Raw genomic sequence first — 25777 nt, forward strand, 5'->3', positions numbered from 1 at the left:
TGTGGGCCTCTTAACTGTCACATAGGTGCACGGCTGATGATCTTTGAATCAGCATTAGGGCTATCACAAAACTGCTAATCACAACTTGAGCCAGCCATGAACTGGCACAACCAAACGGCCATAAAGAAAACCTACACATCTTGGTAGTTAAAGAAAAATTTGTACTGGTCTGGGAGTCGAACCTGGGACCACCACCATCCGGGGAAGTCGCTCTACCAACTAAGTCAACCAGGACTGTTAGCAGATGGTAGGGTGACCGCAAATTGATCAATAAATCAGTGGGAATGATGTCAGCCCAATGTTTAGGGAACTTTCTCAAGCAAGATTCCTTGAGAATCTCCCAAGGAATCCAAAGTAACGAATTTTAACTACTAAGTTTCTGTGACAGCTGTACAGTTTTCCTTTGTAGCCGTATGGCTGCATCTGGATGGATGTTAACGAGTAATTACTCCCTTATTATAACACTCATTCTCAGTTCCTTCCGAATGCTGCACTTTGCAGCTCACTTTTCACCGCATCGTCTGTAACCACACCAAGTTCTGGGCAGCTTCTAAACAAAAGAAAGAATCACAATACTATCCTCATTTGCTTCCACTGTGTAGCCACTTAAAGGTTCCAGCCCATTTATTATTGTCACGGAACAGGAAGGGCCAGGAGACCTGAAAGGATGCATGACCACAAAGCTTGGTGAGGCGAACAGCTGAACGTCAGCTGCTCAACTGTTTACTTCAGCTGGCTCACCTATGGGAGACGCACTCGAGAACAGCGCAGAGCAAAGACGAGGAATGCACTGTGTCAATATAGTGCTATTTGTCGCTTGTTTGATCCTGATCACTTTTTTTTTTCTTCTAGAGTGGATGCAATTGTGTGGGTATGTCTTGCCAGGAGTAAGTGCAGCAGTCGATGTTCCGGCATTTGTCCTGTGCCATGCTTTTGTTGTGCTGAGAAATGAATGCCATTTGTGCAGAGCCATAGCCAGCTAGCCTCTCGCTCTACCCTTAATGCCAGCTCACCTGAACTCGACTAAAATGTTAGCCAATGCTAAACCAAAAATGGCACGGAACTCAATAGCTGCTCACCTGCACATCCCCTGGAGTGTTCTTCAGCTCGGCCCCATCCTTCGCTTCCTCATCGTAGACGCGCTGCACGAGACAAGAACACCTGCCATGTGAGTGACGCTGGTCAGTAAGTGACAATCTGGCCTCTGCCAACTCACATTCTCAACAAACTGCAGGCTACTCAGGTGGTTGAAGTCATTGATGACATTGCTGACCTTGACACTGGATACCTGCAGGGGCACAAGAAATGACAAATTCGTCCGTCACCTCGAAGCTCGTCAAGTGGAAACTTCCACTTTTTCTTCAAGCCCTCCTCGTCCTCCGTTAATCTTTTTCTGAGGAAGAAATAAAATATTGATTGATTGATTTATTTATTGATTGATTGACTGACAAAAAATGCCAACACTAAAAGCTCACTGGGTCTATCTGATAGACAGATAGACTATACAGTCTATCTGTTTCATATGGCTACGTTTTTGCAGCAAGTGCGACAGCTGCATCTTCTCCATTTGACATGTTTGCCTCCTCAGTGCTGTGCAGTACCTGTAGTGCACAGCAACAAAAGTGCAAAAGTACGAGCTTGGCAGAGCGCCCTTGACCGAGTGCCGGCAGCTGTGACTTGCTTGGGGTGCTGCCACACACCTGCTGCGCTACTGTATGCTTAGAAAGCCAGCGAACGCTTGAGCATCAGAGAGGAGCCAGGACGATATAAAACATTCTCTACAATGAAATGCTACGAGGAAGCAGAACCTTCAGAACCCCAAGCAATTTGGCGAGCTCAAGGTTGGGAGTGAAAATGCCTATCCCATAGCTAAGGCATAAGCATCTGCATTACACACTCGTAACTGTTTTTTGTTAACCTCGTGTAAAAGACGCACATCTGACCTTCAGGGCCTGTTTGGTTTGGTTTATGGGAGTTTATCGTCTCAAAGCGACTCAGGCTACGATGAACGCTGCAGTGAAGGGCTCCGGAAATTTCGACAATCTAGGATTCTTTAACGTGCACTGACATCACACAGTACACGGGCCTCTAGAATTTTGCTTGCATCGAAATTCGACCATCACGGCCAGGATCAAACTCGCATCTTTCGGGTCAGCACCTGAGCACCATAACCACTGAGCCACCGTGGTGGCAAGCTGAGTCATGACTATGCATACCTTGTATAAGCTCTATAAACCTTACATTACGTTACATGTAAAGTGCTGACTTGTCCATCATGACTATGCTACTTGTAAAGTTTGAGTCCCACTACGTTGTAGAATGATTATGAGTCATGACTATAGTCGCCGACAGATTTTTCGGACTCGGCAGGACCCGGACAATGGTCCAAATAATCGAACAGTCCGAAAAATTTGTGAACTTAAAAAAAAAAACTTTTCTGTGAAAAACCAACTTTCAAAATCGCGAAAATCACCGCTCTACAAGTCTCGCCTACAAGCAATAATTTTAGACTGTGTCTGAGCCACAGTCATGTTTTCATCATCTCCGCACCCTCTCAAGTCATGATACCAAACAGTGCAACGCAGCCGTAAGTCATGCCGCGAATGAACGCACTTGCCGCGCAAAGCAAGAACAGTCAGTTTGCATGAGGCAACAACACTTGCGAAGAAAGAACGAAAACTAAACATTTTGACAGATTTGCCTGTCTGGTTGGGCTTGAATACCTTCACAAACTAATATCCCCAATCGCAGGAAAAACCGCGACCCATATCCGTCATTCCAGTCACTTCATCGAACTGGTATCCCAAGCCACCCTTGAGGCCGACGAATGCCTTGTCTCTTTCGACGTGGTGTCCCTTTTCACAAACATCCCCGTGAAGCTTGCGGTGGCCGCTACCTGTGACGCCCTACAACGCGACGAAACACTCAGCGCACGAACCCCGCTGAGTGTAAATGATGTGTGCCGCCTCCTGGAGTTGTGCCTACCAAACACATACTTCTCGTCAAACGGGGAATTTTACCGACAAGTGAAAGGAACACCAATGGGAGCATCCATCTCTGTCGTCATGGCCAATTTAACCATGGAACACATCGAACAACGAGCCCTCAACTCTTTCCACCTGAAACCAAAGATTTTCCTCAGGTATGTCGACGACTGCTTCGCCGTCGTCAAAAGAACTGAGACTCAAAATTTCCTTCGTCATTTAAACTCCGTATAACCTGACATTCAGTTCACGCTAGAGGTGGAACAAGAAAACTCCCTGCCGTTTTTGGACGTCCTCGTGTCCCGAAACTACAATACCCTTCAATTCTCCGTATACCGCAAACCAACCCACTCAGGCCGGTATCTCCACTTCTCTTCGAACCACCCGACAATCCATAAAGCATCAGTGGTGAAGACGCTGTTCAGAAGAGTTGAGACACACTGCAGCACAGAACTGGACAGAAAAAAAGAACAATGCACAATACTCAAAGAACTCATCATAAACGGCTACCCAAAAGACTTTATTCAAAAAACCATTCGACGTCAAAAACACAACATTCGTCAAGAAATCAACGCACAAAGACCAACGCCACCACCAAGATACGTCACTTTACCTTATGTCGGAGGTGTCAGCGAAAACATCGCCCGAATTCTGAAAAAGTCGGGTCTCCAGGTTGCGCACAAGCCCACAAACACTGTTGCGCTTTGCCTACCTCTTCCCAAAGACCGGCCGCCGAGAGAAAGAGCCCAAGGCATTGTCTACCAAATTCCATGCGCCGACTGTGATGCAAGCTACATCGGCGAAACCAAAAGTTTCAAAGAAAGAATTCGGCAACATAAGAACGACGTCCGCAAATTTGCAAGCGAGCGCAATCCAGTAGGCGAACATTCCGAGGACTCCAACCATAGAATCAACTAAACTTCGAAGAAACCCGCATCCTCGGAACCGAAACAAATTACTACAAAAGGCTCCTTCTGGAATCCTGGCATATCCAAACCACCCCGAACAATATCAACCGCACAAGCGGAAACCTGCCCCCAGTATATGCCCAGGGACTTTGCTTTTCAACTCAACGAAAAAAAGAAAGTAGCCATTCAGCACCTCCCTGCAATGCGCCAGCGTGACTAACAGCCTAAACCCGCTCCCCCTCCCCCTCGCCTTTCGCGACACAGCTGTCGTTCTTTCACCCCCCCCCACTTCCCCGCCCTCCCCTCCATACTTAAAAGATGCTAGCTACTGCCCTCAGTCACCCCTGATGAAGGAGCCGAGTGGGCTTCGAAACGTTGGGTTAAAGTTAAAATTTTTGATTGGAGATTGCAGTTTATTAGAAGAGAGAACGGTAACCAATGGCCCTCCCTCCCTCTTCGGCATTTGCTGGCCCACACCATGGGTGGCGTCGTCCAAGCCGCGGCAGACGCTGAAACCGTCCTGCTCTCCTGTTGTACCGTTTTCAATGCGATCGCACGCTCTTTGTAAGCAATCTCGATAGCAACAGAGAGCGTCCCATTAATAAATAGCCAAGCCTATCCATGCCAGTCCATCTGGTTCGCTCCATCAACGCTTGTTGTACCTGTCACATGGCCTGTTGCGATTCCATTTAAATCCAAGATGGCACCTTTCACGGCAGCAAAGGGGTTGGTTGTGACAGTGATATTAGGCCAAAATAACAAACTTTCGGTTGAAAAACAACCTCCATGGTATTGTTGGTGTCTATTTCAAACTTTTCGTGTCTACAAAGTCCGAAATATCGGTCGTGAAAATGTACATGCGATAGTTCCTCAGCGAAGTCTGAAATATCATGCAAGTCCGAATTACTGGAGTCCGAAAAATCGGTTGGCCACCGTATAACTACTATATATCATGACTACACACACTTTGTACAAACTCCAGACACATACATTACTTGTAAAGTACTGAGATGTTGCAGAATGACTAAGTCAAGAGTGATTACTATGACTCCAAATCATGACTTTCATACGCAATGGCACAGTCGTTCACACACCTGTCCAGAGTGCTCAAAGCACCACTTTGTTATGAATTTGATAAACAAAATTAAGAGTACTGCTTCAGCTGGACCTGACGGGATTCGTCCTGAGCTGATTAAGCATGTATCAAACGAAATAACTGACGTCCTAGCATAGGTTGCTAACTTGTCATTATTGAGAGGAATTTTCCGGACATTTTAAAAACTGCACGAGTGACACCAATTCATAAGGGCGGTGAAAAAGATCAAGCCTCAAATTACAAGCCGATATCTGTCTTAGTGTTATATTTGACGGGCTATGGTGTTTCTCGGTCAAACAGGAAGTAATCTCTAAGTGAAAATATGACTTTCAAAAAAACAGGTCTGCAGAGCAAGCACTTCTAGACGTCAAAGATAAAACAATTGAGAACATCAAAAATAAAAGATTACACTCGGACTATTTTTAGACTTTGCTTTGCTTTTAGAAAAGCTCTGAACACGATTGATCATAAAATATTAATATATAAATTAGAAATTATGGAATACGTGGGAATACATGGTGTTCCCAGTCATTTAATACACAAACGAAATCAACACACAGAAATCAATTTGTGCAGTTGAATTCTGTCTCTTCTGATGTTTTGCCAATACGACAGGGTGTACTTCGGGACTCAAAGCTGGGCGCACTACTGTTCTTAATTTATGTAAATGATATTTCTCAAATATCTAACACACCAGGTTTGTCAAAGTATGCAGATGACACTAAAAACACCAAAAATAACACTAAATCAAATAACAATAAATAATAATAATCATCAGCAGCAGCAGCCTAACTACGCCCACTGCAGGGCAAAGGCCTCTCCCATGTCTCTCCAATTAACCCTGTCCTTTGCCAGCTGCGCTCACCGTATGCCCGCAAACCTCTTAATCTCATCCGCCCCCCGTTACGCTTACTTTCTCTTGGAATCCACTCCGTTACCCTTAAGGACCAGCGGTTATCTTGCCTTCGCAGTACATGCCCTGCCCAAGCCCATTTCTTCCTCCTGATTTCACTAGGATGTCATTAACCCACGTTTGTTCCCTCACCTACTCTGCCCGCTTCCGGTCTCTTAACGTTACACCTATCATTTTCCTTTCCATGGCTCGCTGTGTTGTCCTTAACTTAAGCTGAACCCTCTTCGTTAGCCTTCACGTTTCTGCCCCGTAGGTGAGTACCGGTAAGATACAGCTGTTGTACACTTTTCTCTTGAGCGATATTGGTAAAATCCCATTCATCATCTGAGAGAACCTGCCATATGTGCTCCACCCCATTCTTATCCTTCTAGTTATCTCCCTCTCATGATCGGGATCAGCAGTCACTACCTGCCCCAAGTAGACGTATCCCTTTACAACTTCCAGGCTCTCACTAATTGTAAACTTCTGTTCCTTTGCTACACTGTTGAACATTACCTTGGTTTTCTGCATGTTAATTTTTAGACCCAGCGTTCTGCTCTGCCTGTCTAACTCATTGATCATGATTTGCAGTTCACCTCCTGAGTGACTCAGCAAGGCAATGTCATCAGCGAATCGCAGATTATTTAGGTATTCTCCATTTACTCTTATTCCCAACTGTTCCCAATTCATAATAAATAACACTAAACACTATAAATAATAAATAACACTAAAGAACAGCCGCAAAGAATCCCTAGCCCGGCCGCTGCAGACATCAAGCCATTCGTCGAGCCCATGCCACAGCTGACTCAGCCCCGATGTCGACGAGCCCTACTGCATTCCCGTAAGCGGCATCAAGCCAGATTCATTAATTAAATCAAATTCAAAAAGTCATTTTTGGAGTCTGTGCATCAATCTTCTCATGCCCAGTGTGGAGCCAGGGCCATTTTAAGAAACTGGTCCATCACAGTATCTGTCTCACATCTCGCTGGACGCCTGAACCATGCCATAAGGGAAGGGATAAAGTAGGGAGTGAAAGAAGAAAGGAAGAAAGAGGTGCCGTAGTGGTAGTGGTGGAGCCCGTAGTGGTGGAGGGCTCCGGAATAATTTCGACCACCTGGGGATCTTTAACGCGCACTGACATCTGTGCACACAGCACACAGGCGCCTTTGCGTTTCGCCTCCACAGAAACGCTGCCGTCGCGGTCGGGTTCGAACCCGGAAACTCCGGATCAGTAGCCGGGCACCCTAACCACTGAGGCACCGCAGCGGCTACACAACTACAGAACACAGAACACTACAGAACTTGATTTCACCGTCAATTGTCTGAATGGCTTTAAAAGATAGCGTAGAATTAAACACCACAAAAACTATGTTTATTATATTCAGGGCTCGTAACAAAATCATTACCAGTGATATTAACATCAATTTCAATGGGCCTAATCGCGTCAAGGACAAAAATTCTTAGGCATATGGTTTGAGGCGCATCTACGTATCATGGAATTCCCATAGCAAACAGTTATGCACTGACTTGTCTAAATCTGTCGGTGTCATTAATAGGAAAACCCAGCTAGTTCACTTTGGCTATAGACCATTTTATCATGGGCACTGCCATATTGGGACGCTGGCGCCTTCTAGTGTCTAGTCTGCAAACGATCGCCATGCTGGTATGTGTGATCGCATTCACGGTGCACACACCAAACAAAACGCAGATGGCAGAAATCGGCAGTTCGGAGCTTCTGCATTGATTTTCTCGCGTTCTAAAGTTGTGTACTGATAGAAAAAGCTTTTCAAGCAGCAATGAGATCATTCCCTCAAGAAATGGCCAGAACACCAGCGGATTATGGTGCCGCAGGCATTTCCACCATCATGATGACAACTGACACAGGTAAAAAAAAAAACTGACAAGTTTGGTGTAACCTACGTGGTGAAAAACTGCGTAGGCGCAGCGCTGGTTGCAAAGACGGTCAAGGGAGTGATGCAGGGCAACTCTCAAGCGACTTTCCGTGATATCTGACTGAAATTGAGAGATAGATTAGGGTAACCAGCTTGGAATATTGTTGGAAGCTAGGGGAGCTAGTCAGTTTTTGACGACTGTTTTAAGTGTGATGTTAGTCGCATTTTATTTGTCAAGTAGGTCTAGTATGTATACACTCAGTGTACTGTATGAGAATCTAGCGGCGACAAGTTTGTTTCATGAAGGCTGACATGGATATCTCAGGAGCGAATTTTTCGCCCTTGCCGTCACTCTTACAGTAGAACATCTTGCGGTCACAAACCGATTGTCATGCCGAATGACTGAAATATAGACCCAGACAGGAAGGGGATACACCTGTGTTCTTTAAAATGTATCAGCAACTGACAATACGGGGCAGTGAGCTCTAGCCCAGTGCTTTTGTGATCTGCACACTGTGGCACAATTTTAAAGTGACGAAAAAGCTCAATGAAATCTTTCATGCAAACCCTCATTAAGAGCACGATGCCTTCACATACGAAAAATAAAACGAGAACAGGGCATCTCCTTCCTTTTTTTATGTCTGCACGTAGTCAGGTCTCATGGTGCACCTCCTACAAATTTTGGTCTATGTCAAAGTTACCTTCATGCACGCTGATTTTCTAATGCAACTGATGCGGATAAATTCCCGTGTGCGAACAAATTACTTTTTTTTTTCACATATCTGCATCCGCACGTACTATAGGTGGCAGAAATGAACGGGTGGACGTTTTCAGAAAGAAAAAAAAAACGTTCTATCGCTGCCTTGCGGCCAATTGCAGTCGCCTCGTACTATATTATTAACAGGGATGAAGCATGCATGTTCTCATACCTTCATAAATTCTAGGCGATCGGCTTATGTGACTGCACCAAAATAATTTTTTTCCGCTCACCCTCTTCCCGTAAACTTTTCCTGCCAATTGTACCTTCCGAGCAATAACGTTCTTGAACACCTGCTCTCACCAACAAAGTGTCGAGAGCACGCATGGGACACGACCGACAGGATAAAACTTGTTTCGTTGATGCTTGAAATTCAAAAATGCCCTTCATCTGCAAAGTAGTGCAAATGAAACAGCCTGTTCCTACACACATGCCGCGGCTGTCGATGCTCTTGGCACTGTTGTAGAGGTCATTTTTCACACTTCCGGTAGTTGTTGTTACAGCCGACAACAACACAAAAAAAACACACACACACACAGCGGTAGCCGGACAACCATAGGACTGAATTCATGGCAATATCTAGACACAAAACGCTTCAACTCTTTCGTTCTGCAAAAGACCGCGCAGCACACCCGTATACTGTGCACCACGCCTCGGTGCCCCTGCCGCCGGCAGATACCAGAGAGCAGGAGCGGGGCGGAGCTGCGCGCAATGAGTTCGAGGCTATCTTCCTCCTCGCCGCGAAAACGGTCTGTACAAACCCTGAAACATCTCTGTTATTCCAACGCTATTCTCTCCTCCATGCAGACAAGATATACTAAAGATAAAAGCTTCTGGTTATCATACTTAAGTAAAAATTGTTCTTTAAAACATGCAGTCATAAGACATCTCGTTACCCTCTATGGAGCAATATCAGATTTGTTCCAAAAACAAGAACAAATTATGCATAGCAAACATTTATAAGTCTACAGAAATAATAACTAAGTTTGGTGAACTGTTGGATTTCAATGTCTCGTAAGATTCTTTCAAAAAAAAAAAAAGCTAGTGCCTTATTACTTGCCAATAATATTTGCTTTAACTAAAAACTGTTACTTTATTGTCTTTACATCTCTATATATGTATATATGCCTCCTCATAAGAAGTACACATACATTGCATTTTTGTCACTGTGAATGTGTTTTTTGTTTTGATTAAGGTAATCAACAAATATTGACACCGCCCATTCATCGTCGTCGTTCTACTAGAACCACGAGAGCGCGGAATGCGCGCGCGAGCTGGCCTTAGAAAAAGAAGCCGAAGTGTCTGGCTGCGAATGCTCCGCTTTTGGGACTGCTACTGACGTCCGCTGCAGTCACCTACTTTGACGTATCCAACCGAGCTGTACCACCCGTGACATCTGGTGGAGGGTGCTGGGCAACGCATTCCATGCCTCGGACTCCCCCAGCAAGCAGGGATTCAAGTCCTCGAGGGTCATCTGCCATCGAGGTGACGCCTGTACACCACGGCAGCCGCCGGCTCCAAGGCCTTCAACCCGAGTTTGGGCTTCTGGAGTCTCGCTCAACCCAAGCGGTTCGTTCAGCGCCATCGTCGACGACCGTCCAGCCCGAAATAGGCATGCAGACGACGATTAGTTCACCTTCTGTTGTGCTGCAGCAGCCTCGGGAGCCAACAATCTTCCAAGGTTCTCCAGGCGAAGACCCGGAAGACTGGCTGGAGAAATTTGAACGCGTGGCCCGGTACAACAGATGGGCGGAAGACTCCAAGCTTCAACACGTGTTCTTTTCGCTGGAGGGCGCAGCTCGTACGTGGTTCGAGAACCGGGAGTCGTCCATAACGACGTGGAACGTATTTAAAGACCAGTTCCTGAAGGATTTCACCACGGTGATTCGAAGAGAACGGGCCGATCTGCTCCTTCAGTCCCGAACCCAGCTACCAAATGAAAGCATACTGGTATACTTCGAAGAGATGGCAAAGTTATTTCGTCGAGCTGACCCGGACATGACAGAGCAGAAGAAACTCCGGTACCTTATGCGAGGTGTCAAGGAGCAAATCTTTGCCGGACTGGTTCGCAATCCACCGAGCACGGTCGCAGAGTTTCTGTCGGAGGCAACCACCATGGAAAAGACACTCGATATGCGGTTGCGGCAATACGAGCGTCAACCTTTGGCCATGACTGCGGCAACCACAGACATCAGTAACACCCACATGCTTCGCGAAACCGTACGAGCTATCGTTCGCGAGGAGCTCCAGAAGCTGTTCCCGGCTACGCCGCCTGCGCCAACGGTTACTGCTCTATCCGAGGTTATTCGGGAAGAGGTGCAACACCAGCTCCCTTTCAGCCATCCACGGTTCCACCGCAAATGACATATGCCGCTGTTGCTCGTCGCGCACAACCGCCGCCGACTCGTCTTCAGGAAACCCCGGCCTCTTTTCGGCCGCCACCACCTGCTCGTCCTGCTCCATCGTATCCCCGTAAAAGTGACATCTGGCGCACTCCCAACTACCGTCCTCTCTGCTATCACTGCGGTGAGCCGGGCCACCTGTACCGCAACTGCAGGTATCGTCAGATGGGCCTGCCGGGGTTCCCTGCAGATGCACCACGTCCGCAGCCTGGGCAGCGACCCAGAGAAATCAACGATTATCTGGCCGAATCTGCCGGTGGAACCCGCAGGTCGCCATCCCCACGTCGTCGGTCTTACGGTGACTTTCCTCGGGGAAGGTCGCCAAGCCCCCGCCAGGAAAACTAAAAGCAGCAACCTTTGAGGGGGAGGTTGCTCACCGACGAAATGTAACAGACCCTCCTACGCCGCAACTAGGTGGCCACCCGATGCCACGACCGAATGCCGTCCAACACCGTGAAACGCCGACTCGACGGGAATGCCACCTGACGTATCGAAATGAACCCGCGCCGCACCGCAGCCGTGACCGAACACCGCGCCATACCGCTCACACGCCGTCTACGACAGCAAACCTGAGCATTTCCCTCGACGGAACAGACGTCACTGCACTCGTCGACACAGGGGCGGATTACTCTATCCTCAGTGGAAATTTCGCCGTCACTCTGAAAAAGGTCACCACTCCGTGGATGGGCCCACAGATTCGTACAGCCGGGGGTCACTTAGCACTTAGTTACACCGACTGGGACTTGCACATCAAGAGTAGCAGTTCAAGGCGCAACCTACCTGGCAACATTCGTTATACTCGAACATTGTTCACATGACGTCATTCTCGGGATGGATTTCTTGACCGAGAATGGAGCGGTCATCGACCTCCAGTCAAAGGCCATGTGTTTCTCCACAGAGAACGCAATACACAGAGATCCAGACCATCCGACCGCACTTTGCATCCTGGATGACCACGTCACCATCCCACCTCGTTCGAGTATTATGGTTTCTGTCGGCGCCAAGACTGTGCGGAATTTCGAAGGCGTCGCGGAAGGCAACCAGATCTTGCTTTTTGCCAGGAGCCTTGCTGTTGCCAGAGGAGTCGTTAATCTCGTCAACGGAGAAACAGAAGTGCTGATAACCAATTTCGGTGGTGCACACCAACATCTGAACGTGGGAACCGTTGTGGCTCACGTTGATGCCATCGCCCATGTCGGCAGCACACCCAGTATTTCCACAATGTCGTTGTCGCAAGAGCAGAGCCCAGTCACTGGTTTCACGTTCGACGTCAATCCAGCACTCTCCCCGACGCAGCAACAACAAGTTAAAGATCTTCTTCTGCGCTACGGCGACATCTTCTCGGTATCATCGTGTGTTGGACGAACTCACCTAGCGAAGCATCGCATTATTACGGACGATAACGTGCACCCTCTCCGACAGTCCCCCTACCGAGTGTCTCCCGCTGAACGCGACGCTATTGGCCGCCAAGTCAAGGAAATGCTCCGCGACGACGTAATTCGTCCTTCCCGGAGTCCCTGGGCAGCGCCAGTCGTCCTTGTGAAGAAGAAAGACGGAACATTGCGGTTCTGTGTAGACTACCGTCGCTTAAACAAAATCACCAAAAAGGATGTCTATCCTCTCCCCCGGATCGACGACGCTCTGGATCGCCTTTGTAGCGCTGAATACTTTTCTTCGATGGACCTCCAGTCAGGTTACTGGCAAATTGAGGTCGATGAGCGGGACCGTGAAAAAACAGCTTTTATTCCTCCAGATGGCCTGTATGAATTTACGGCCATGCCCTTTGGACTGAGCTCTGCACCGGCAACTTTCCAACGCCTCATGGATACCGTCCTTGCCGATTTAAAATGGCAGACGTGTCTCGTCTATCTTGACGATGTTGTCGTCTTCGCCCCGACTTTCCAGGAGCATCTTCACCGCCTCGAATTGGTCCTACAAGCAATAAGGTCTTCTGGACTCACGCTCAAAAATGAGAAATGCCACTTTGCGTATACAGAGCTGAAGTTCTTAGGGCACGTTGTGAATCAAGCCGGTGTTCAGCCTGATCCTGAAAAAACAACAGCTATTGCCCATTTTCCGCCGCCGCAAGAGCTGAACGCTGTCCGCCGTTTTCTTGGATTGTGCGCGTATTACCGTCGCTTCGTGAAAGATTTTGCTCGCATTGCCGAGCCGCTGACGCGCCTAACAAGGTCGGACACACCTTTCACATGGGAAGCAGCGCAAGAAAATGCATTCCGCAGCCTTCAAAGCCTCCTGCAGGCGCCTCCCGTTCTGGCTCACTTCGACATAAACGCCGACACGGAGCTCCATACTGATGCCGGCAACATCGGCTTAGGTGCTGTCCTGGTCCAGATCCAAGCAGGTCAAGAACGGGTCATCGCTTACGCAAGTCGATGTTTGTCACCAGCCGAATCAAACTATTCCGCTACCGAGAAAGAATGCCTTGCCATTGTATGGGCCACTTCGAAATTCCGACCGTACCTTTACGGCAAAAATTTTAAGGTGGTGACCGATCATCATGCCTTATGCTGGCTCGCAAGCCTTAAAGACCCGTCCGCTCGCCTCGTCCGATGGAGTCTGCGGCTCCAGGAATATGACATGACTGTCGTGTACAAATCCGGGCACAAGCACTCTGACGCCGATTGTCTGTCCCGCGCCCCAGTAGATCCTTCTACCGACGCCTGTAATGATGACGACATCTTACTGACTGCTCTCAGCGCCTCCTGCCTCGCTGACCAACAATGCGCCGACCTCGAACTTCGAGACGTAATGGATTTTCTCAACGGCAGCAACACGACCGCCCCACGCGCTTTCAGGCGCGTGTTGCCAGCTTTATGCATCCGCAATGGTCTTCTCGTCAAGAAAAATTTCGCTCCAAACAATACGCAATACCTAATCGTCGTACCACCTAGCCTGCGCAATGAAATCCTCCAAGCCTCCCATGACGAACCCACTTCTGGACATTTGGGCATAGCCCGTACGCTAGCCCGAATCCAAGAGAATTACTACTGGCCTCGTCTCCGTGCTGACGTCACTCACTACGTCAGAACGTGCCGAGCCTGTCAGCGTCGCAAGGTACCGTCAACCAAACAAGCTGGGTTCTTGATGCCCATTAGACCACCCACAAGGCCCTTCCAACGAATAGGAATGGACATGCTGGGTCCGTTCCCACGTTCGAACTCTGGCAACAAATGGATAATTGTCGCGACGGACTACCTTACCCGCTATGCAGAAACGTCAGCTCTACCCAGCGGCACCGCTCTAGAAGTCTCCAAGTTCTTCGTGCATCAGATCGTACTCCGCCATGGGGCACCTGAAGTGCTGATCACTGACAGAGGCCCTGCGTTCATGGCTGAGCTGCTGCAGGAGATCTTGGTTTACAGTCATACCGACCACCGCCGAACAACGTCGTACCACCCTCAAACGAACGGGTTGACTGAAAGACTGAACCGAACCCTTTCTGACATGATTTCCATGTACGTCGATATTGAACACAAAACGTGGGACGAAGTGCTTCCTTATGTCACCTTCGCCTACAATACGGCCATGCAAGAAACAACGCAGATGTCCCCATTCCAACTCGTCTACTGCCGTGCAGTGACGACGATGCTCGACGCAATGTTACCACATCTGGACGACTCTAGCCTTCACACTGATACCTACACGTTTCGGAACGCGCCGAAGCTGCTCGCCAACTGGCCAAAGTTCGAATTCAGGATCAACAACTTCGAGATGCAGATCGCTACAATCGGCGCCGTCACGACGTCCATTATGCGCCTGGCGACCGTGTGTGGGTGTGGTTCCCCATTCGGCGACGAGGACTGAGCGAAAAACTCCATCGCTACTTCGGACCATACCGCGTGGTCAGGTCATTGGGCGACCTCAACTACGAGGTCATTCCCGATGGATTTCAGAAGTCCCGACGGTCCCCGTGCCCTGAAGTGGTTCACGTGGTCCGCCTGAAGCCTTATCACGATCGGTAGCCTCGCCCACTAACCCCGTTCAGTCCTTCCGACCTCTCCACTCACTCCCAGCATCGGGACGATGCTTCTTTTTGCCGGGGAGTAATGACACCGCCCATTCATCGCCGTCGTTCTACTAGAACCACGAGAGCGCGGAATGCGCGCGCGAGCTGGCCTTAGAAAAAGAAGCCGAAGTGTCTGGCTGCGAATGCTCCGCTTTTGGGACTGCTACTGACGTCCGCTGCAGTCACCTACTTTGACGTATCCAACCGAGCTGTACCACCCGTGACAATATTACAATCACTTTTGTTACTGTAACTGTGTTCTGCTGTTCGAGATGTGCCTTTTATGTATATGCATTTGAATACACTATCACCACTTCTGTAACTGTGTATATAAGGAGGCTGGGATCTTTGTCAGGCTCTCTGGGCCTTTAGTCCCAGTCTCCCCTCGCTTTGTAGAGAAATAAAGCTCTTTCAATCAATCAATTCAATCAATTCATGACAATTAGCACTGTCTGACGGGAAACCAATACCTTTTAAAGACACGATGAGTTGACCTCTATACATGCTAATGTCCGAGCCATGGGCCACTCATAAATGATGCAAGTATAATGCCCGCTCCACAAGTCGAGTGCTCCAGAGGTGTGTGTGGACGACTGTACATTATGTTTCATCATTCACGACTATACACGTTCACTTACATGCGTTGTGACGTTGTACAGGCATACTGCATCATCCGAGTTTCATGCCATAGATGGTGGCAGTCCCGTTTTGTGCTAATGGGTCATACGGTGTTTCACATTAAAAGTTGGGGTGATACTTAAGCTCAGTCTTTAAGGGTATGACGCGATAGCGTCAACGGGTCCAGTCAGTGACTCCACTTCCGCCTCTTCCACTGAACGGGATCCTTAACACTGTCGTGTTAAAAATAACATCCACTGCTGGTGCACATCACCACTGCTTCTGTGCACATAACTATGAGGTTTACCCGCTTCAAATTACGACTTTGAGGTAAAGAGGAGAAGCAGCATACTGATGGTCGTCAGTGGTGCCTGTCTTACGCTTGAAACTTGGGACCCCGCGAATCTTTTCATAGCGGTTCATAAGAGAATCTTGTTGCACCTGAACAGAACTATTGGAAGAGAGGAAATCTGATACTACGCTGGTGTGCTTTCGTCAGTAATCATGTGCTCTGCATACACTGAACGCAGATTCCTTAAAGCCAGAATAAACTTTACGAGCTGAAAGAGTGCCCATTTGGTTAAATATGTACACTTATACAGTTTTCAACCAAGACCAGATAGGCAGTTGCAGCTCACAGGTAGCGCTATGTATGAGCTTATCAAAGAGACCTTTTCTTTTGCACTGTGTCCAGGGTAGTTCCGTCAAGTGTCTCAGTGTGGAATGTTCCCCGAGTGCAAAAACTAGCTGCCATGGGTGCAGCACATAGGCATGATCTGAGAAAAGTTCCCACCGCTCAGCAAAGACGGCATTATAGATGCAACATTATAGGCGTAACATTAAGAGACCGGAAGCAGGCAGAGTGGCTGAGGGAGCAAACGCAGGTTAATGACATCCTAGTTGAAGTCAGGAATCAGTCCTTAAGGGTAACGGAGTGGATTCCAGGAGAAAGCAAGCATAGCAGGGGGCAGCAGAAAACGCGACGGCGGCGGCGGTGGTGGCGACGAGGACGAGGACAGCAATGACAACTCAGAGATACCATGGAGACAGCACAACACGAAAGCTCACCTTGCAGTTGTCACCTATATTATGACGAGTCCACTTACACACGAAAACAGAGACGCAACACAAGCACAGAGCTTGTTAATAAGGTAGAACTTTGGGCTTGTTAATGCATCACTTTTGAAAAAGACAGACATAGCTGCGTGGCTGAACAGGCGCACTGGTTTCCTCGAGTGTGGATTTCAAATAAACCTGCAGTTGTCAATTAGCGCTCGTCCTGTGTTGTCTCTGCACTGTCCTGTCTTCATGCGCTATGTCTTTTTAAAAAAAAAAGAACAGCTTGTGTTGCGTCTCTGTTTTCGTGTGTCCTGTTTTCCCGCGCTGTTTTTCACAATGAATCATTACCAACTAACCCAAATCGCAGTGTTAATTAATATAATGAATGAATGGTGTATGACTGTCATGTTTGTTGTAAGTGAGCTAGACTGTAATTCATCAGCACGCATGAAACGCCATGCTCAGCACATGTGGATGAGTTCACGAGCAAAGCATGTCTGAACAGCAGCCCTATTCACGGCCACTAGAGCGCTTTTCCTCCGACTAGTGAAGCACTCACCTGCGTTTCGTAAACAAGGCTTTCAAGCTGCTTCTGGATTTCGCACGTCCTTGCCGTTACACTCTGGGTGAAAGCCTCCAGGTAAGCAAGCATCTGCAACCAGAAGCCGCATTCAATGAATGGGAGATGCAATTTATTAAACAGCAATGTCAGAAAAAATCAGGCCACCCGACCAAAGCAACAAATTCCCTTCAGAAGCATCCAAACCAAACGGATACCTGCCAAGGGCTTTACACCTAGTGCAGTTGTAATGCAGGTAGCCCATACAATGCATTGTGCGCAGAGTATTTTTTTATTTTAGCAGTGCAAATCTGTTCAACTTGTCATGCTTTGTACTTGCATTAGAGCTGAATCTGGTGTACAGCCATATTCCCAGCCCACCTGGTTCACTTCTCAATCACGCCAAAAAGCGATGGACTCACTCCTCCAAAGCTTAGGTCTTCCTCCCATGCTTGAGAAACCCCCAGGGAAAAGAAAAGCATCTTGGGTGCTGCACATTTCTGACAAAACCTGCACTGTCTCTGAGAATCAATGCAGGGCCTTATCAGGCAGAGCGTCGAGTGATTATGCCCCATCACCCGAGACCCCTTCAGCCGTCCGAGTAAAAGGCATCCCGCTGTGGCAACTTGCCATATGCACCAAGTGCACATGGCCACTGGATGAGAGGCAGCGCAGGTTGCTCTTCGTTGCCCACAAACGAGGGCCGGCAAAAATAGCAACAACAAAAAAACTTCCTTCCTCTTAGCCGCCCTGCTCCTTTCTTGGCTGATTAGCATGCTCTATTGATAGCCTGTCTGCCACATGATGGCATAATCGGTGGAAAAAAAATGGCACATTTTGATAGTCTGTTACTGCTACTGTGCCATAAACCCCAGGAGACACCCATGCAAACCCCAACTGCAAAATCACGCGATTTCCTATCTGCTTTGCACTGCTACAGAATAGCACCTAGGATCAGAGGTGTCCACTGAGAACCGCTCATTGTATTGACCCTCACAAGTTTGACCACAAATCACTGACACATGCGATGCCTCAACTTGAACATGACGTCCCTTCATCATTGTGCAGCCTCACGCTGCCCTTCTGTGAAAAACACCTACAGTTTCTAGTGATATCACAAACCAATAGTGCCATGGCCCTTGGAATCCCTTACCAAACTTTAACAACGCCTGCTTGACACACACATCCCAGTTGTAGGAAGGACTTTTCGCATGACAGAAAAGCACAACACATTTTTACAAAACATAAAATAGCTCCGGTAAGGGCACAATGCAAAACCTGACAGAATCAGTGTTTTGTACTCATGACCAAAAAGCTTGGGGCCCCTTTAAAGGAACCCTTTCAGGCCAAGTTATTCCAACTGGAATCACCATATTTAGGAGCCACCAGTGTTTAATTGAGCGAGAAAGTCCTGCTGTTTTCGCAGCAGTAGTTCCAACAATTCGCAACTCATCTACACATTTTAGCGGCCTTTCACAAGACTGACGTACGCTAGTACATACGACAGGGTTAAAGAAACTGCGTGCACTTTGCTGTCGCCATCGTCCGATGCCACGTCCTCCCTTGCATTATGTAGAAGGAAGAAAATCATTTTTGTTTTTCTCTAATCATGTGGAAGAGTACAAGTAAGCCCCATGTTACTCCTCCAAATAAATTCTTTCAGCTAAACACATCTACAAGTGCTAAAATATTTACAAATAATAATGATTCCAAATGGAATCACTGGGACGTGGAGGCCCTATAGTAGAATAAGCAGCACGGTCATACCCGAGATGCTTGTGACCACTTGTGTCGTGTAAATGTTGCCTCTTTCGCAGTCTATACATAACAACAAACATTTTTTTCCGAAGAAGACACGTACATTCAGCCCAACCACTTTTCATACGGAAAGAAGGAAGTTTCAAGAGCAGCCCACCAGACATGTTAAGGTGTCAATTCATCCGATGGAGAATTAGCATTCATCGCAAGTAGATCAGCAATAACTCAAAGGTAGATCACAACACAAAAGAATTGAAACTCTACAGAACATTGTCCATGCCAACAAACTGAAAACTAAAGGACAATGCAGAACCAAATGGCAGCGCAATTACACCAAAGGTTGAAAGCCGTACAGTTTTCGACCTCCGAACAGCCGACCATCTTGCCCAACAGTTAGTGTTCATGGTTTATGGCTTATGTGGGTTTAACGTCCCAAACTGATTCAGGCTATGAGGGACGGCGTAGTGAACGGCTCCAAAAATTTCAACCACCTGGGGTTCCTTAACAGACACCGACATCACACAGTACACGGGCCTCTAGAATTTTGCCTCCGTCCAAATTCAACCGCCATGGCCGGGATCCAACCCGAGTCTCTCGAATCAGCAGCAGAGCACCACAAAAATTGAGCCAGCACAGAAAAATCCGGAGTGAGGATGCAGCACAATACTACTGCACAAGGGGACAAATCATGAATAGGAATCCACACTGAAAGGAGCATCTTCACCGCACAAATACTTCAAACGCTTCCAAATCGACTAAACCTTTGAGTTATTCACATTACAAATTTTTATTTTGTGCAGTTAGTACATTCTGAGATTTCAAGGCTGGAAATGTGGGTACTGGCAGCGTGATTTCCCTGCCTCTTACACGGCATGTCTCAAAAGAACCAGTGCTTGTCTTCAACCAACTCAAAAATTCAGCGTTCATAGGACCGTACACCGGCCTGCACACGAGAAAACAACAGAGGTACAAGATGTGCGTCACGTCGTTTCTTGCATATTCTTGGTAAGACCTGTGGCATCCTCTGCTCCAACAGAGACAAGTTAAGTTTCAAAGATGTTGTTATTTAGTTTCAAAGAAATCACAAATCCTAAGTACTTCGCATTGCCCCAGTCCCAATGATTCCATTTGGAATCCCCGCCGCGGTGGCTCAGTGGTTAGGGCGCTCGACTACTGATCCGGAGTTCCCGGGTTCGAACCCGACCGCGGCTGCGTTTTTATGGAGGAAAAACGCTAAGGCGCCGGTGAGCTGTGTGATGTCAGTGCACGTTAAAGATCCCCAGGTGGTCGAAATTATTCCGAAGCCCTCCACTACGGCACCTATTCTTCCTTTCTTCTTTCACTCCCTCCTTTGTCCCTTCCCTTATGGCGCGGTTCAGGTGTCTAACGATATATGAGACAGATACTGCGCCATTTCCTTTCCCCAAAAAAAAAACCAATTAACCATTTGGAATCATGCAAAAAAAAACTTAAAAAGAAGAACAAGACATAGCATTTGGATGTTGGCCCATCCCCAAATGTATCAAAGGACCCCCCAAATTTTGGAAGTAGGCCCCCTTCATAAAACTGATGGGATCATTTGGGATTAATCGATGAATTAAAGTGGGTGACTGGACCGGGGTAGAATAATCCCATATGACAATCAAAAGGACAGTACTCAAATGTTCTAGTCCTCAGTTTTTCAAAATTGATGGTGCTTATGAAGTAACGACCTTCTCAAAAAATCACAGAATTTCATTACAGAGAAAGCCTGTGTTTTTAGCAAGACGACAACCTAAATGCTATTCCGTTAAAAAAAAAAAAAAAAATTGTAGTCTAAGCTCAGCTTCTGCACATTTAGAAGTATTCCTTAACATGCAACTGAACAGGTGTCAGAATTAAAACAGAGTTTAAACAGGTCGAATGTGTGAAACTTGCAGGTAAAGCTTGTGAAATCCTTTTGCACTCACATTTGAAATGGTGACTTAATCACCAACTAAAGCAGCATCAGTGTTCAGGCTTCTATGCAGCGCTGCATCGACGGTAAGTTTCCAGAGAAGAAGCGGTTGTTTCAAGGAAGAAAATGAATGCCGTTGAAAGTGAAGCTCACAAAGCATTGTATGGCAGAAAAATAAAACGCACGGCAGCGTGTAGACGAAGGCACTGGACATCTGAAATTTCAGCAACGACGTCACGAGTTTCCCTGCACACCTCCAATGGAGTGAGGAGAAGCCTGAACATCATTGAGATTTTAAATGGTGACAACGTCACCATTTTAAGTGCTAGCACAAAACTACTTTGCATGCTTTACCAAGAAGCTTCATAGATTTGAATTCTCGAAAAACCATTGCACTTCCCCTTTAAAGCCTCTGAGGTTGCATTATGATAGCAGTGGTCCAGACCTTGCTATCAAAAACTGATTTTTCCACTGAACAGTAAAAACTTAACAAGCTTCCTTGAGCACTTGCCTTTTTAGCGGTAATTCAGATTTACCACAGTATTCAATGGCATTGTATTTGTTGGTAAAATGTTTTTAGGGGAATCCCCCAAGGAGGAGTATGTTTGTAATAAGGGAGTAATTACTCATTGACATCCACCCGAGCGCAGATGGCTACAAAGAGAAGCTATACAACTTTCTCAGAAACCTCGTAGTTAAGAGTAATTTTGTCAATGATGTCAGTGAGTAATTACACCCTTACTACATTGTATTTGTACCTACAACTGATGCAGAATGAAACAGGAATGATGAGACTTCCTCTGATTCTTAATTCTTTACCACCGCATCAAGCCATCAAGGAACCTGCTTGTGGCTTGGCCACTCAACTAGCACCACTCCTCCTAAAGCCATTACCGTGAGGGTTCCGGAGGACACTGGCAATCACAGGCTAGTACAATTATACTAAAAGTTCTCCACGTGTAAATATTCACTTAGTAGGATACAGTCAAATGCGCCAGCTCAGCCTCCTAGGCCGAGCAAGCTCAGTTGCGCATTATCATCATGATGAGACCAGTTCTTGATGTGGCTACTGTCTTCAACAATAAAGACTCATTTACAAAAATAATTGAAAGCTGAGCTAACGACCATTTCTACCAATAATAATAAACAATAATATTCAATGGTTGATGGCCCAAATAAATAACATTAGAAATAAAATACACAAAACAGAACTGGTCCCTGTTTAAAAATGCTTCAATGCTATATCTCTGGGACAACATCATGAAATTACAAGCCTGCTCAAATTTAAAACCTGCCTGTGGTTTACACATACCTAAAACTGCTCAGCAGACAAAAGAAGCATACTTGTGTATAAAAAAAAAAAACATGTAGGCCGGTAGCACTGGCCTGTGGCAGAAGGAATGAGGGCCCCCCCCCCCTTTCATCCTCCTTTCATGGATTGGTCTAGGTTTGTTTTCCCCCTCTGTAAAGAATTCATCCTTTGCTTTATTTCTAGACCACACTTTACTACAGCTACCATACAATAACTTCCAACACTTTATTTGGACTGACCTGCTACTATTTATTTATTTCAGAATACTGCAGGGCCCAAGCAGGAATGAATTTACACTGCTACATAACCAAAAGAACAAAATTATACAATATTAGCAGCACACTTTTCTCAATCTGTACAGACAAGCTCAGCTCCCTAACACTGGTTTAACATACTGGAGTAAACAACTTACCACCATATGTATCAAGTGACGCTCTGAAAGTATTTGTTTTGCATTATTAAATATTTGTACACTGTCACGGCTGCAGATGTACTTTAGCCACTATGAAGTAGTTTAAACTGTCTTGAATGGTTGTCTATTTGTTCTTGGTCATTCCCACTTATACAAGTTCAGTTTTTTCTGCGTGTTTGAGTTGGCCTTGCATGCTTCACCACTTGGGTTGTCCTTGATCAATCCTGTGCAATCAGTACACGTGTTTTCACACACTTGGACTAGAATGCTCTGAATACTGGGCTGTGTCGACGACCAGTAGTGGAGGGCAGACCGCTTCTGCGATGACTGCCACAGGCTCCCAAGAGAGGCTGCAACATGCAACAGGAATGCTGCATTCGCCACTCGGTGTGTGGCAGGTGCAGTGACACTGGGGCTGCACCGGAGTTGTGCGGTTTTCTTTGTTGCTATTTTCGCAAACAATGCAATTGCTAGAGTAGTTAATAAAGGAGTTACTCATTCAGGGTGTTCGAATTGATCACAAACTTTTTTATGCCTTTCTACAAATGCCGTGCAAACAAGGGAGCAGCGCATGGCATTTGTGTCGCTATATTATACCGGTTCAAAGTTTTTGCTTCACGCACACAGTAAGAAAGTGCCCAGATTAGATATCTGAAGATAGGGTCTTCAACAAAGCTTTGTATTATGTAGCTTCTTCATCTAGAGAAATAAAGGTTTCTGCTGAGAAGCACAAATTTAAATTTTTTAAAGGAATTAGATGCTGAGAAAAACGACATGCATGAGAATCGCAGCCCCAATTCTTTTTTTACAGCTTGCACTTATAAATGCATGACAGAACTTTTGTCTTAAATCCTCAGTGATCTATCAATACACCCTCCTTGCTCTGGCGTGCAGATCTGGACGGCGGGCGGCCATATCATTACTCCGCTTGTACAGTGCATGGCTAGGGTCCAGATCAGAGACTCGACGTTCATAGTTAGCTGCCTGGTGCTCCGCGACTGTTCTCGTGACCTGATTTTGGGCATAGATTTTCTCCGTGAGAATGGTGCTGTTATTGACCTGCGGCACAGAACCATTACGTTTTCGACAGCGAAAGCTGACGACACTTCCGACGTTCGGCCACGCAGCTCCGCCCTTCGTATTTCCACTGAAAGTGTATTGATCCCGCCGCGCTCCAGTGTTTTTTCAAGCGTCGAACGCAATGATGGACTACGTGATGGACCTGCAGTCGCCGAGGGCAACTTTTCCTTGCTGCTGACACATGGCATTTGCGCGGCCCGAAGTGCTGCCCACCTCCGTGACGGTCGGTCGGAACTCCTGATTACTAATTTTATGAGTGAACCTCTTCACCATTTCCGAGCTACTGCGGTCACGTGGGCCGACCAATTGGCCGATGTTACTGAGTGCTTTGCGTCCGAGGCCATGGACCGCCCGGAGACGTCCCTGGATCGCATCAATATTAGCTCCGGGCTCTCAGCGACTCAACAGCGTGACCTCCGCGCCCTAATACTTCAGTACAAAACCTGCTTCGCATCCTCCTCGAAAGTGCGGCAAACGACGATCACGAAGCATCGGATCATCACTTCCGATGACGCTCGCCCCATACGACAGCAGCCGGACCGCATTTCCCCAAAGGAACGCGACGCTATCCAAACGCAGGTGAAGGAGATGTTTGCAGACGGCATTATTCAGCCCTCTAAGAGCCCGTGGTCGTCGCCTGTCGTGCTTGTTAAGAAGAAGGATGGGACACTGCGCTTTTGCATGGATTACTGTAAGCTGAACGCCATAACGAAAAAAGACGTCTACCCTCTGCCCCGCATTGACGACTCGCTCGACAGACTTCACCGCGCCAAGTATTTTTCGTCGATCGACCTCAACACCGGATATTGGCAGATTGAGGTTGATGAACGTGACCGCGAAAAAACGGCTTTAATCACACCCGACGGCCTATATGAATTTAAGGTGTTGCCCTTCGGCCTTTGCTCTGCACCAGTGACGTTTCAGCGCATGATGGATACTGTGCTGGCTGGCCTCAAACGGCAAGCCTGTTTAGTTTACCTAGATGACATGGTGGTGTTCTCAGATACCTTCGACCAACACCTTGATCGCCTGCGGACCGTGTTGGATACCCTGCAGATGGCCGACTTGATACTTAAACCCGAGAAATGCCACTTTGGCTACAGAGAGCTCAAGTATCTCGGCCATGTTGTGTGCGCCGATGGCATACGACCTGATCCCGAGAAAACTGCCGCCGTAGCCAAGTTTCCCCGTCCTACTACAAAGAAAACGCTCAAGCGCTTCTTAGGTTTGTGCGCCTACTACCGTCGTTTTATCGCCGACTTCTCCAAGATCGTTGAACCCCTCACCCGTTTAACACGTGACAATACACCGTTCGTCTGGACTGCCGAGCAACAGGCTGCTTTTACAGAGCTGCGCAAACGGCTGCACACTACCCATGCTGGCTCACTTCGATGAGGAGGCTGCTACCGAGATACACACCGACGCTAGCAACATCAGGCTTGGTGCCGTCCTCGTTCAACATCAAGAAGGCGTGGGACGTGTGATTGCGTATGCTAGTCGCACACTCTAGCGCATCGAAATCAACTACTCCACCTCGGAAAAGGAGTGCCTCGCTGTCGTCTGGGCCACGCTGAAATTTCGGCCTTATATCTATGGTCATCATTTTAAAGTGGTCAACCACCACCATTCCTTGTGCTGGCTTACCAATCTCCGGGACCCATCAGGCCGCCTAGCACGCTGGAGCCTTCGCCTTCAAGAATTTGATTACACAATTGCCTATAAGTCCGGACGTAAACACGAAGACGCCGACATGCTCTCACGCGCACCCATCGAGCAAGCTGATGACAGCGCAGAGGATGACAATCGTTTCCTAGGTGTGATCAGCAGTTCGAACTTAGTGGCAAAGCAGCGTGCTGACACTGACCTGCGGTCTATCATGGATCACCTGGAGGGCCATGCTTCCAACGTACCTCGACACTTTTCTCGCTACTTGTCCTCTTTTTGCATTCGCAATGGCATACTGTTCAAGAAAAACTCCAGCAACAGTGACCGGCCCTACCTCCTAGTCGTGCCATCAGACCTCCGCGATGACATCCTTTCGGCGTGTCATGACGAGCCCACCTCTGGCCATTTGGGACTTGCACG

The 25777-nt window shown here is 47.4% G+C and overlaps 1 protein-coding gene across 11 annotated transcripts in view; it reads right to left on the bottom strand.

The window, feature by feature from the left end:
- Positions 1 to 25777, bottom strand: part of LOC144136175 (uncharacterized) — a 218473-nt gene that overhangs the window by 185279 nt on the left and 7417 nt on the right. For all 11 annotated transcript variants that reach the window (XM_077668229.1, XM_077668228.1, XM_077668236.1 and 8 more), the window contains 3 exons: positions 17195 to 17287; positions 1217 to 1288; positions 1080 to 1142 (listed from right to left, as the gene is read on the bottom strand). In XM_077668229.1, coding sequence (XP_077524355.1) covers positions 1080 to 1142; positions 1217 to 1288; positions 17195 to 17287 — 228 coding nt within the window. The remainder of the gene's footprint in view (positions 1 to 1079; positions 1143 to 1216; positions 1289 to 17194; positions 17288 to 25777) is intronic.

The sequence above is a fragment of the Amblyomma americanum genome, chromosome 6 (assembly GCF_052857255.1).
Source record: "Amblyomma americanum isolate KBUSLIRL-KWMA chromosome 6, ASM5285725v1, whole genome shotgun sequence".
NCBI lineage: Eukaryota > Metazoa > Arthropoda > Arachnida > Ixodida > Ixodidae > Amblyomma > Amblyomma americanum.